General features: G+C 36.5%; 1 protein-coding gene across 1 annotated transcript in view; it reads left to right on the plus strand.

Moving 5' to 3' along the window:
* Positions 1–14,871, plus strand: part of SLC2A13 (solute carrier family 2 member 13) — a 288,312-nt gene that overhangs the window by 60,914 nt on the left and 212,527 nt on the right. Inside the window, exon 3 of the mRNA XM_008140555.3 lies at positions 10,594–10,802. Within this exon, the coding sequence (XP_008138777.2) occupies positions 10,594–10,802 (209 nt within the window). The remainder of the gene's footprint in view (positions 1–10,593; positions 10,803–14,871) is intronic.

Genomic DNA, 14,871 nt, shown 5'->3' on the forward strand with positions numbered 1-14,871 from the left:
ATTTTCTTAACGTGCAGGGCATGCCGTAATATGAGCCAAAGATTAATATGACAGTGATGCTCAGAATTTATTGGAACTCTTGACTCTTAGATGGATTCAAGGAACTTATTTATGAGGCTGCTACCAGAATATAGGTGTGACATAGTGGTGGTACTATTGGAAATAGGTGTTAGTATGAAAGTCATTCAGTCATTCAAAAATTTTTTTTCAGGCATCTACTGTATACTACTGTTGTGCTTGGCACTAGAGATGAAAGATCAATAAGAAATGTCGCTGTCCTCATGCACCTCACAGTCTGAAGGAGAGACTTTTCATCAGCTTGTTAATTAAACAATCCATAGTGTTAAATGTTGTGAGCTCCCCATGGAGTGGATAACTTAGCTTTACAATGCAAAGATATTTGAGCTGAGTCTTTGATGAATAAAAGAGTTTCAGGCACAGAGAGGAACATTCTAGGTGTAATATCATTTTCAAAAGCCCTGTAGTGTGAAGAGCCAGTCATGTTTGGGCAATAGAGAGAAGTTTGGAGCAGCTAGAGAGAGGCGGGGTGATGTTGGAGGGTGATGTGGGAAAGACTAGTGAACTAGTGTTCAAATCCATTGTACTCTCTTTAACAATACATTGAGTTTGAGTTTGTATATGGAAAGTGTCAGAAAATAACTTTTAAAATAACCAATATTACTTTGGGATGAAAAAAATGTAATGAGCTGTCCTCCCCGAGAATATTACACAATTTAAAAAATCTTGAAAATAAGATGCTTTTTAGAATGATGTTTAAAAGAGGGTGATATTTCTAAACAAATTTATGCTGCAGAAAGTGTTCTTATAATTTAGTGCTAATAGATTAGTGGTGTTGGACTCTGTACAAAATATGGAATATGAGGCAGTCTTTGTCTTAAAAATCTATGCTGTGGCTGTTTTAAGAAAGATAGATTGGATTTACAGCCCGATTACAAGTAAATACCTTCATTCCGAACATATGTATAATTTTATTATTAACAGAATTAAAACGTACAACTGTTTATTATAAAGGTATCATAGTGTTGTGGGAGAAATAGGTTTAAGACTTGCTTTCATAGCACATTAATTAATTTAAGCTCTAATATCCTCATGTAGCTAATGCTTCAGCAATTGTACAGTGTTATTGTTAGGATCAAATGAGTTAATGGCTTTGAACATACTGTATATACAAACTCTTAAATGCTGCTAGGTGTTGTTTGCTGTTATCTCCAGAGAGCCTTAGGTTGACTCTCTATATCTTGCATCTAAATCTGGCAATGAGAATTACTCTCACATTCAGTTATCTGGATTTTCCAGGTAAAAAGTACATATGGTTTACCGATAAGAGTGGTTTGTCATAAGAGTACCCTACCTTGAAGATAAGCGTTATAAACCATGGACAGAATATAAGACTATAAGACACTGGTTAAGACACTGGAGAAGCCCAGCTCCAAGGATAGACAGAACTGACAGGGATTTGATCCTTGAAATGAATGGTTCCTGGTGAGATCTACATTTATGTCTTTATCCCTGAGGGCAGCCCTCAACCCAATAAACTACAGTTTTATTGATTTGTGGTGTCAGTGGCTAGAGTTTGTGGTGCCCAGAGCAGCTGGAATTTGAGGGGCGGGGGAAGGAATCCAGGAAAAGAATGATCCACAGAGAAGAAAGCCTCCAAATCTGAATATTAATTCACCACAAATGTTTTTCTGATTCCTGAACTGTGAACATAAGAGAGATTCCATGATGCCTGCAGAAAGTAACAGAAGATGGTAAAAGCTGAGAGATGTTATATCCTGCCCATAGGAAGAGTGACATTTTTGGACTTTGAAACCAGGTTAGAGGTGCCAGCAGCTTGAGCTTTCCAGTCAGACCCCAGAAGGACCATGCCTGAGGAGTAGACTTCGTTGCATGACTAAGGATTTTTCCTACAGTCAAAACTGAGAGTCACACTAACCAAGTCTACAACCAAACCTTTACAAATTTAAGGTGACAGATAGGACAGTGTCAACATTCTTCAGAAAAAGAGAAGACAAGCTAGAATCTACATTTTATCATTCTCAATACACAGAACACACACACACACACAGGCAATGTGAATACACAGAAAATGTGACCCATAAGTAAAATAAAAATTGTCAATATAGACAGACCTTAAGGGGATACAGATGTTGGAATTATAAAAAGACTTGAAAACACCCCCTTTAAATGTGTTTAGGACTTAAGTTAAATGGTAGTCACATAAAGTAATCAGATAGGGAATCTCAGAGAAATGCAAATAATATATAGATATATATATAAAGAACCAAATGAAAATTCTCAACTGAAAGTATAACATTTGGAATTAGAATTTAAAATTTAAAAAATTCACTGGATGGGTTTATCAGCAAATTAAAGATGACAGAAAACAAGATCTGGAAACTTGAAGACAGACCTATATACATCACATAATCTGAAAGAGAAAATAATAAGGTGGGGAAGAAATAGAGGCTCAGTGGCCTACAGTATAACATTGAGTCATCTCATATATATATATATAATTAATACCAAGTTGTCTAATATGCCTGTAACTAGAAAAATTAGTAAAATTGATAAACTGGTTATGAATGATTAAATTGATCAAGAAAAATGATAAAGTGTAAATGATAAAGTGTTTTAGGAGTAAAACAGAGTACATCATTTCTATGGACTTATAAGGATAGTGAGGAAACACTTTGAACAACGTTGTGCCCATAAATTCAACAACTTGGAATGGGCATATTGGGGTGAAAATCAGAACTTATCAAAAAATGACAAAACACAAAATTGAATATTTGTATGTCCCTGTATTTATTAAACAAATTAAATATTATTAGTAGTCACCTACCTGCAAAACAAACTTCAGGCAGAGATACTTTTGTTAGTGAATTCTGTAAGACATTTATGGAAGAAATAACTCGAAGTTTAAACAAAAGCTTTAAGAAAATGGAGGTGGAAGGAATATTTCCCAACTCATTTGGTGAGGTCAATATCACTGTAATATTATGACCTAAGTTCTTACAAGAAAAGAAAATTCTAGGCAGTGTCTAAAAGTATCCTTAACAAAATATCGGTAAAATTGATCCCAGCAAGATAAAAGGATAATAAATCATAACCAGGCCAGTTTCTTTTTTGAAAGGTTGGTTTAGCATAAGAAATTAATTCATGCAAGTCACCATGTTGAAATTATTCAAAGGAGGTAAACTGATATAATCATCCGACTGTATGCAGAGAAAACATTTCACAGACTAATACTGATTTATGGTAAAACCTTCCAACAAAGTAGGAGAGCACTTTCTTAATTCAACAAGGACATGTACAAAAAACAACAACAACCCTGCAGCCAACTCTATACTCAGTGTGAAAGCCTGCGTGCTTTCCTTTATGACCAGTTGTAAGGCGGAGATGTCCACTGTCACCACTTATATTCATCCAGAGGGACAAGTTGATTTCTAAAATTTTTATGCAAAAGCAAAAGACCTAGAATTGCCTAAATCATCTTGAAGACCAAAGATGAAGGACTCAAGTGTCCGATTACAAGACTTACTGTAAAGCTAGCATAATTTAGACAGTCTGGTCAGATAGAGAAAATAAATCAGTGAAATAGAAGGAACAACAACATGGACAAAATCTTAAAAGTATTATGATTGAAAGAATGTAGAAACAAAAGAGTAGAACGTCCACGGTTCCATATGAAGTTCATCCACATGCAAAAGGAGCTGTGTGGGCAGAAATTTGGTCATTGCTTGTCCATGGCAACGAGGATTGACTGGAGAGCAGGATTTGAGGGAGCTCTCTCTGACATCATGGAAATGTTCTCTTTCATGATTGGGATGGTAGTTACAAGGGTGTATTTGTTTCTCAACTCATAGAATTGGAACCTTGGTTCTCTTCATTTCATTGTATGCAAATTTTACCTAAAAAAAGTTAATTTTATATTGGCTCCTTCCATTATATCCCTTTTCTGCCTTGCAATGAATGATTTATATAATGTTTCTACCATGATATTTTTTCTAATAGCCTCTGTTAAAATGACTTCTCCCCTTATTCCTACACTTGTGCCTACACCTCAGTCACAACAATTAAACAATTCTGTTTTGTTTGATAATTACTGGAGTATAGGCTCTTTGATGCAAGGGATACGGCTAATCATTACTATATCTCCATAATCCCTAGCCCAGAGCTTTGCACACGGAGGATTCTTGAAGTTTAAAAAAAGAGGATACATGTGTTGGTATGATTGAGCACTATTTTCACCACTAGTATTGTGAATTTTGTTCAGGTCAAATGCATTTTGTCATGTTATTTAAAATATCTGCCTAATATCTGTGTAAAATGCATTCAGTTTGTTTCAGTAGTATCACCTCTTATTCTGTCAAAGCAACTATACCTGTTATTTCTACTATAATCACAAAACTCTAAGTAACCTTGGCCATACCATCTACTTTATATATTGATATCACATTACTTAAGGTTTTTTTTTCCCCCCTAGCTACTTAGATCGTTACTATTTTTTTATATTTACATATTTGGTGATGAATGCTTTTACAGTTTACACAGAAATATTCACTGGGTAACACAAAAACTGCTCATTTGCTGATCATATATCACCTGCTTACTTGAAGATTTCAACTGTGACATATTGATTTTTTTTTTCTTACGAATCTCCAGCTGTGATCTCATGTTTACTCTCTGGCTGCTATCAGATTATCAAGTGTATCAGTCCTCAGCGTTGATGTTCTACATGGGCCTTCATGGCAGAGAAAATTAACTTGCAGCTGGGGGCCTCAATTTGGCAGTGTTTTCCTATTTTAATTTCTTAACCTGTTAAAATGGAGTTGTGAATCATGAACTGAAATTGAAAAATACGTTATCAAATGAATTGTAACTATAGCAGGGGGCTAAATTCAGTGGTCTCTTTTTGCATCTAAAGCTTTTGCATTAAGTAGAAACATAGTACATAAATCATAATTTACGTTTGGGGCCCATCATGTAGATATCTTGTCATTGATGTATAATGATAACCATATCTTTTCAAAATCCAAGAATAGATATCTTTTAGTAAACTCATCACTCATGTGATTATTTCTTAAGAAGCATATGAAGAAAACTCAAAATCCATAGGAACTTTGAACAACGAAGTCAGGTAGCTCTAGATATAGGGCCAGTGTTCTTGAATGTGTTTTGATGAAGCGGTTGGATTATGCCTTTTTAAGGGGAAAATGTTTCACTGTCCTGAATAGGATATAATGATAAATATCATTGGAGAGTTCCAGCTTGGGGGATGTTTCTTGGATTGACACAGCATGACGCTATCTTTGATTACGTTTATTCATGATGCTCAATGATTAGCTTGGAGTTTGGCACTTAATATACATTCAGAAATTGTTAGCTGGGTCTACAGCTCAGAAAGAACACAGAACATTTAGCTTTAGCTTTCCAAGCAAGCAAAGTGTATATTTGTTAGGTAACTGATTCTAATTGCAGACCTTTTTATTTTCAGTGAACTGTTTCTGTGAAAAAAAAAAAAAAAAAGGTTTAGAGTTTATTTATTTTATAGTTAACAAGTGAGGGGATGCCAGTTTGAAACTGTAGAGTTTTAAAGAGTAAAGCATAGCATCTTAATATTTGTACTCTTCTTCTAATTTATTTGAGCTATTCAGGATGCACAAGCATGGACATGATTTATAAATCAATAACAGATATAAACAGGTGTTAGCTAGAAGACAGAGGGTGGGAATAAAGCTATTGGAAGTACAGATACAGGTTTGCAATTTGATTTTGTTTTCAGTTTATTATGACCCTATTGGGTGTTAGAGAAGATTGCTAAATACCCTCATTGTACTCAGAACAAAGTTTCAGTTTCATTGCTAGTCTCAGTGGTATTTTTGCTAGAGCCAACCTGCTTTCCCTTCTTGTCGGCTTGGAGTGCTCTTTCGCCTCCAGGAGGCAAATGGCTTTTGCCTAAGGCAGTGGTCAACAAACCGTGGCTCGAGAGCTACATGCGGCTCTTTGGCCCCTTGAGTGTGGCTCTTCCACAAAATACCACGTGCGGGTGCGCACTTACAGTGCGATTGAAACTTCGTGGCCCATGCGCAGAAGTCGGTTTTCGGCCTGGGCGAGTCTATTTTGAAGAAGTGGCAGTAGAACACTCAAGGGGCCAAAGAGCCGCATGTGGCTCGCGAGCCGCGGTTTGCCGACCACTGGCCTAAGGTGTGGACCTTGGGTGCTTATTGGTCACTTTCATCCCATGGGTGTTCTAATCACTCAGGTCTCAGCCCTGAGTGCGTATTAGCACCGTCCCGCCCGGAGAGCTTTGAGTAAAATAGAGGACTGTGGGACTGGAGCTCAGGCCAATTAATCAGAATTCCTCTTTGGGTGGAGCCTGGATATTACTGTGTTTTAAAAGGCCCCTGGGTGATTGTAATGTGAAGCCAGGGTTTAGAGCCATTGATTTTAATAATAATGAGATTCCCCCATATCAGTAGGGGACTACTTGTTTGTTTGGGGAGTGACTGCCCTGGTTTATCAGTATACTCTTTGTCATGTCAGTATACACACTGTCATTCATCTGGTCCTGATTTCCTTGGATTTAGGGGACTGATGGTGAGTCCCTAATACTGCCTTATCTAAGTCTATAGAGTTCCTGCTCTTTTAGTTGCATGATAAAATTCTCATCAGTGCTACAGCAAAGCAAACTCTTATTTATCTGCAATCTGCACATCATCAGAGGAATGTTTTTTCCTCAAGAAAGAGATTGGTTAGTTCTACCTACCGAAAGTTTGAGTGGATGGTAGAGGCAAGATAGACAAGTTGCATTGAATTGAGTCAGGGAGGTGAAAACATTTTTTGCTGAGCATCTGCTCCATTTTAGGTACCAACTGAGTGATTTCACCTAATTACCCAGATGTCCTATGAAATAGACACTATCACCTGTTCATTGAAATGTTAAATAACTTGAGCAGCGTTTGTGGTTAGAATGCCCAAAGCTAAAGTGGGACCCACGTGTGTTCTCTGCTCTCTCATACCACAGCCACCTCCTTTCCCCCACCCATCCTATTTGGTCTTTACAAAGCAATGGAAATTTTTTCCTATCAAAATATCTTTAGGAGCATGTTTATTGTGTTTGAGATGATATATCAGGTGCCCTATCAAAAATATCTTTACCATGAAAGGTAATCAAAATATATAAAAATAAGTTTCTTTAGACAAATTAGAATGTAAATGCATAAAACATGTTTTATATTGAGTAGTCTCTGGAATCAGGCCTTAAAATTCTTAAAGATTGGCAGCAAAGTGCAAGTTCCTTTTCCCCATTCTAGCATTAGTGAATTGAATTGTAAATTTCAAACCTAGACTCTTGACACTTAACAGATTTCAAATGCAGGAGAGTTAAACTATTCTGTCTTCTGTAGCTTGCTTAAGAAACGTAAATTATGCATATATGCATAGTCCATGGACATACACAGTAAGTAATGTGTAGGAGGGGCAGGGGCAGGGGCCGAGACAGGTTGAAGGTAGGCAAAGGAGGGTGGGGAGATGGAAGACATCTGTAATACTGTCTACAATTAAAAAAAAACACACACAAAAAAAACAAAACACAGGCTAGCCCTGGCTGGGTGGATGAATGTCGTCCTATACATTGAAATATTTTGGTCAGGGCACACACCTACTTTGCAGGTTCAATTCCTGGAGGTGACTGATTGATATTTTTCTCTCTCTTTCCCTCCCTCTCTAAAAAGCAATAGAAACATATCCTAGGGTGAGGATTGAAAACAAAACAAAACTTAGGCTAGCTAATATGTATGTTTGCATTTCTCTTCTTTTTGTCTTTTCCCTTTGTTTTTTCTTTTAGGTTTTAAAAATAGGTTTAAATAGTGAGTAGTAAAAGTGCTATGTGAGCATCTTTGGGCCTGAAAATGATTCAATTTCTATATTCATTTAAAGTGCTCCTTTGATCTTAATTTACCACTGATGGGAGTTTGGGGAATAGAAGAAAAGATGATAAAAGGGGCAGAGAAACAAAGCATACAGGCTTTCATTTTTAGGACCTTTAAAATTTCATAATCCAGTATATTTGGTGTTTACCTTTTTATTGCTTTTCTTTTAAATAATTGGCAGTGCAATTTTGTATAACCTTTTCTTTAAGGGATTCCAACCAAATAGAAATTGCATGCCTTTCCAGCAGTGATTTTCAACCTTTTTCATCTCATGGCACACATAAACTAATTACTACACTTATGCAGCACACCAAAAAGTATACATTTTGCTGATCTGAAAAAAAAAAAGTATAATTTGATTTATTCACACAGGATGGCTGTTGTTGTGTTGGCTGTTGTCATTTTTTTTTCAATTTGTCAGTATTAGGGAAGAGAAGTCAGTGCCCCTGACTAAATAGTCAGGTAATTGCATGTTTTAAAAATTCTGGAGGCACACCTTTTGAAAATCGCTGACTTACAGCAATAAAAGCTATGTTTAGGTGGCAGATTTGGTATTACAAGTTAACATTTTAAGGGGAAGAGGCCATAAATAAGCATTTGTTGGAGCTGATCTCTCTTGCTCTGGTCTGAAGATGCTTAGGAAGCCTTCTTTAGATGAGTCATCTTCGGAAGGGAAGGTCTCACTGTCTCTAGCATAACAAGTGGTGTCCTGGGAAGGGATTACTGTGCAAGTAAGTTTGCAGAGCTACGTGGTCCAGAAGAGGCTGCTATGTGCATGTGAAGCACAGTTATTTTCTGTTTAGTTAATACAGGAAGTTGAGATATATAAACTATATAAAATGAGTTACAGACTGCTTTTGTATCATTTCGTAAAACATTCACTAAGTTTTTACTGTGTTCAAGATACTTTATTAGGTGCCGTGCTGAATACAAAGTAAAATATGCAATCAGGTGGGACAGGTAAATAATTTATTACAATACAAGGCACAGGGACATAAATTGAGGTTAAGACACTGTTCATGGGTGGGCAGAGGAAGGAGGAGTGATTCAGTATTATCACAGCCCATGCCTTAAAATATAAAACACTGTTAATAAGATTTCTTTTCATACTGGAGGCCAAGTGATTCATTTATCAGTCACTCATAAATGCTTTGTTTACTTTCCAAATCTTGTTAAAAATTAAATCCAAGTTAATTTTGCCGTTTCCGTATGTAGTTTTAGCTACTGTTTGGAGTAGGAGTTGTTCCTAACATAATGTGACAATTGTACTTTTTCTGTGCTGTGTATGAATTAAAATGAAATTGCTTAAAAAGTAATGGACTTTTCCACAAGATATATACCTGGAGCCTCCAAGGTTGCCGTGCTTTGGGCTTAACATAGCTTAAAAGCCAGATTGGCTTTGAAAAGGGTATTGAGTCAGGTGATACCCTGTGAACATGATTGTTATGTAATTGGAGTTGGTCTTCTGAACTCTACCATCATGAATCTGCCAGGGAACCTACCCAGGGAATTTGGATTAACAGAGTACAGCTAGGTGTCCTAGATTCATAGACATTTTCATTTGAGAGAGACCTTGAAATTGACCTAACCTAACCCCTCAGATCAAAAAGCTCGAGTCCTAGAGATGTCAGGAGATCAGTCTGATGGTCAGAATAATTTGGAGGGATCTTTATTATCTATGGACTCATGTTCTTATTTTTGTTATTTTTCTGATGGATCTAAAATGGCATTTTATTTCCTACGTAGAATTTTGTCAGCCATTAAGAACAGACATTTAAAAAAGATGACATGTAACTTAAAACAACATGAGCAGGATTTTTTGGTTTTGTTTTGGTTTAGTTTTTTTTTTTGCATTTCTATCATTTTAATACTGATTATTGGCCTCCAACCATCTTTTTTTCCTATGGGCTTCTACTCCTTAGTTATTGAGGGTCAACATGATGCTTGATGACAAAATGAAATCATAACTAATCATTCACAGAGCAGAAATAACTAAAGAAATCGATTTGGGCCGAAACCGGTTTGGCTCAGTGGATAGAGCCTCGGCCTGCGGACTGAAAGGTACCAGGTTCGATTCCGGTCAAGGGCATGTACCTTGGTTGCAGGGCACATCCCCAGTAGGGAGTGTGCAGGAGGCAACTGATCAGTGTCTCTCTCTCATTGATGTTTCTGACTCTCTATCCCTCTCCCTTCCTCTCTGTAAAAATCAATAAAATTAAAAAAATTAAAAAAAAGAAGAAATCGATTTGGGCATTTTATTGAAAAGTATATCTTTTAAACAGATTAGAGAGTTTTGTCTTAATCCCATTTTATATTGTAGAATACAGATCTCTATATATTAGTATTGGCTAAAAAGGGTGAATGTGGTGTTTTGCATGATGTGTTGGGGTCAGAATGCATATACATAATCTTTGTGACTTTTGCCCATTCTTTTTCACTGTAATTTGTGTGAGAGAAGAACCAGACTTTTCTCATTTTTCAGTTTCTCACTATAGCATAAAAATATTATTTTTTCTGGTGTTGCATAGACATGATAAAAAAAAATAATTCTCACTATTTTCACATTATATAGTATTCCCAATGTGGTGCTAATAAGACCCAAGTTTTACAATACTATATGGGTTTTTTATTGCAGGTACATGTTGGGACTTGCAGCAATTCCAGCAGTCATACAGTTTTTTGGCTTCCTCTTTTTACCTGAAAGCCCACGATGGCTTATTCAGAAAGGACAGACTCAGAAGGCCCGTAGAATTTTGTCTCAAATGCGAGGCAATCAGACCATTGATGAAGAATATGATAGCATCAAAAACAACATTGAAGAAGAGGAAAAAGAGGTTGGTTCAGGTATGTGGATTTTGTACTTAACAGGAATTTTAAAACTACACAGTGGTTTTATTTTGAAATTATATTTTAGAATTATTTAATATCTTTAAATTATGTAGTAGTTTTATGTGTATAACAAAAAAATACACTTTATTTTTTGAAAGCAATATAATCTATAATAATAAAAGGGTAATATGCTAATTGGACCAGACATCATTCCAGACGTCCTTCCGGGATGAAGCCGGGGCCAGAGGGAAGCCCAGGTCCCAGGTGCCTGCGGGCAGCAGGAGGGAAGCCAGCCTGGGTCCCAGGTGCCTGCTGGCAGCCAGAGGGAAGCCCCACCCACCACAATTCACCCAGTCTGTTGCAGCCATAGCGGCTTGCCTCGGCCCTCATGGCCCCAGCTTCATCTGGAAGGTCATCTGGAAGGATGTCCGGTCTAATTAGCGTATTACGCTTTTATTATTATAGATTAGATTCCACATATTAGTACCACTGCTTTTTATCCACTCATCTGCTGATGGGCACTTGGGTTGTTTCCATATCTTGGCTATTGTAAATAATGCTGCTATGAACATAGGGGTACATATATTCCCTCTGATTGGTATTTTGGTATTCTTAGGATGTATTCCCAGAAGTGGAATCACTGGGTCAAAAGCAGTTCCATTTTTAATTTTTTGAGGAAACTCCATACTCTTTTCCACAGTGGCTGCACCAGTCTGCATTCCTACCAGCAGTGCACTAGTGTTCCTTTTCTCCACATCCTTTCCAGCACTTGTTTGTTGATTTATTGATAATAGCCATCCTGACAGGTATGACGTGCTATCTCGTTGTAGTTTTCGTTTGCATCTCTTGGATGATTAGTGACCATTAGCAATTTTTCATCTCTCTGTTGGCCATCTGTATGCCCTCTTTGGAGAGCTGTCTATTCAGATCCATTGCCCATTTTTTATTGGATTGTTTGTCTTCCTGGTGTTGAGTTGTATAAGTTCTTTATATATTTTTGACATTAACCCCTTATCAGATGTACATTGGTGCATATGTTCTCCTATACAGTGGGTTCTCTTTTCATTTTTTTTTATGATTTCTTTTGCTGTGAAGAAGCTTTTATCTTGATGTAGTCTCATTTGTTTATCTTTTCCCAAGTTTCCCTTACCCTCGGAGACTTATCGGCAAAAATATCACTGCAAGGGACATCTGAGATTTTAGTACCTATGTTTTCTTTTTATGGTTTTGTGACTTACATTTAAGTCTTTTATGCATTTTTAGTTTATTTTTGTGTATGGTGTAAGATGATGGTGTAGTTTCATTTTTTTGCATGTAGCTGTCCATTTTTCCCAACACCATTTATTGAAGAGACTATCTTTACTTCATTGTATGCTCTTGCCTCCTTTGTCAAGTATTAATTGAGTGTAGTGGCTTGGGTCAATTTCTGGGCTCTCAGTTTTGTTCCATTAGTCTATATGCCTGTTCTTATGCCAGTACCAGACCGTTTTGAATACAGTGGCCTTGTAGTATAGTTTGATATCTGTTATTGTGATCCCTCTTACTTTGTTCTTCTTTCTTAAGATTGTTGTGTCTATTTTGGGTTGTTTTGTTTCCATATACATTTTTGGAATATTTTCTTCTAGATCTGTGAAATATGCTCTTGCTATTTTAATGCGAGTTACATTGAATCTATAGATTGCTTTTGGTAGCATGAACATTGTAATGATGTTAATTCTTACAATCCATCCATGAACATGGTATATGCTTCTACGTATTTTTATCTTCCTTAATTTATTTCTTCAGTGTCCAATAGTTTTCAAAGTACAGGTCTTTTACCACCTTGGTTATAAGTTTATTCCTAGGTACCTTATTTTTTTGTTGTTGCAGGAGTAAATGGGGTTGTTTTCTTAGTTTCTCTTTCTGATAGTTCATTATTGGTGTATAAAAATTCCATTGATTCTGGGTATTGATTTTGTATTCTGCAACTTTGCTGAATTCATTTATTAGATCTAGTAGTTTTTGGTGGAGTCTTTAGGGTTTTCTATATACAATATCATGTCATGTTCAAATAATGACAGTTTTACTTCCTCCTTTCTAATTTGGATGCCTTTTATTTCTTCTTCTTGTCTTACCACTGTGGCTAGAACTTCCAGTACTATCTATAATAATAAAAGTGTAATATGCTAATTAGACCTGACTTCCTTCCAGACAACCTTCTGGATGAAGCCGGGGCTGCTAGGGAAGCCTGAGGCCTGGGTGCCAGAGGGAAGCTGGTGCTGGCAGCCGGGGGAAAGAAGGCCTACTCTTGCATGAATTTCATGCATCGGGCCTCTAGTGTTGAATAAATGTGGTAAAAGCAGACATCCCTCTCTTGCTCCAGATTTTAAGGAAAATGCTTTTAGCTTTTGCCCATTGAGCACGTTTATTTTATATATAAATTTTTCATATATAAAGGCATATATACATTATTGACTCCATGTTAACTAAAAAATTATGTGAACTGTCCAAATAAATCCTTTAAGTAAAATTAAATATTTGTGTATATGTCATATTAATTTCCATGCTAATTTTATGAGAATAAGAATAGATTCATGTACTAGTTTGGGAATCATTTTGTGTTTTCCTTAATATGTTTAGTTAACCATCTAATTTAATTATGCCATGACAGAAAAGTAAGAAGGAGGAAGTTGCTAGTTAATGTATGCTGATGAGAGAAGTCATGCAGGGATTTACAGAATTCTCAGGCAGGATCCATAATCCTGACAAGCCGCTTACAGGCTACAAATGGTGGGAAAAGGTAGGTATGTTAAAGTACATATTTTCAAAACCAGCTTGCCGGATTCACATTTCCCAAAAGTGTTTCCTTTTCCCCTTTGCCTTTACATTAATTGGTAGCTTAAATGAAGATGCTGACCTATATTACTATATTATTTTTTATACCTGAAAAAAATGCCACACACACACACACCTCTGCTGATATATGTTTGCTCACTCAACTTTTTCTGTGATTTTTGATGGAGCTGGAGGTTGTGCTTTCTTGAAATAATAGAACGAACACTGCTGCGTTAGCCACACATGGCTTGACTTAACTTTATGTATATAAAGTATAATAGTGTGATGTGATTACTTTTTTGCTCAGACAAAGCCCCAAGTAATTGTGAGCCCATTCTAGGTGAAGCTTATTTTTAACTGTTCAGACCATATAATACATGCCTGGCATCCTCAGCCTTTTTGGATAGCACATTAGTGCAACTATGTTTTTAAAATATATTTTTATTGATTTCAGAGTGGAGGGGAGAGGGAGAGAGATAGAAATAGCAATAGCAATGATGAGAGAAAATCATTGATTGACTGCTGGGATCGAGCCTACAACCTGGGCAGGTGCCCTTGACTGGAATCGAACCTGCCACTCTTCAGTCTCCAGGCTGATGCTCTGTCCACTGAGCCAAACCGGTTAGGGCTAGTGCAACTATTAAAGGGAATTTTGCTTTAACAAAGTAATATACTTTTGCAGAATGCAACATTGTTTTAACTTTTAAGGGATGATTTTAAGTGTCTATTTAAATTACAAATTACTCCTTTTATGCTCCTGTCTACGTTCCTCTCAGCAGTAGCTTGAATGAAATATGAGGTTGTTTTCATAGTAATCAGTGTATTTGAAACCCAATGGGCTGATAATGTGGGAATTAAAAACTTTTCAGTGTTAGGTAATTAAATACTACTTAGAACAAAAGTTTTTATTAATTTATGTAAAGGATAAGGAAAAAGTCTAATAAAAAAAAGCCTTCTTGTTTAACAGGGGGAGTACCATTGATTTTATTGCAAAGCACTGAGCCTGTGCCTTCATTTTTGACTACTTAAACATTGGTCTGACTGTCTAGCTATGCACTGTTGACGACACACACTGTGTGCGTTCCATGACTATTTGGAATGTATCACCAAATGGATTTTCTTAGAAACTTCAGTTACATAGGATTGCAGTTACCTGCATCTGCTTTAGTTTTTTTATGAGAAGTCTTTGAGAACTAAATAGGGTACTGTTTCTTGGGTGTAGATAAAATATTTAGCTGTTTATCTATTTCCTGGGATTCTTTTATATACA

This window comes from Eptesicus fuscus, chromosome 7 (genome assembly GCF_027574615.1).
Source record: "Eptesicus fuscus isolate TK198812 chromosome 7, DD_ASM_mEF_20220401, whole genome shotgun sequence".
NCBI lineage: Eukaryota > Metazoa > Chordata > Mammalia > Chiroptera > Vespertilionidae > Eptesicus > Eptesicus fuscus.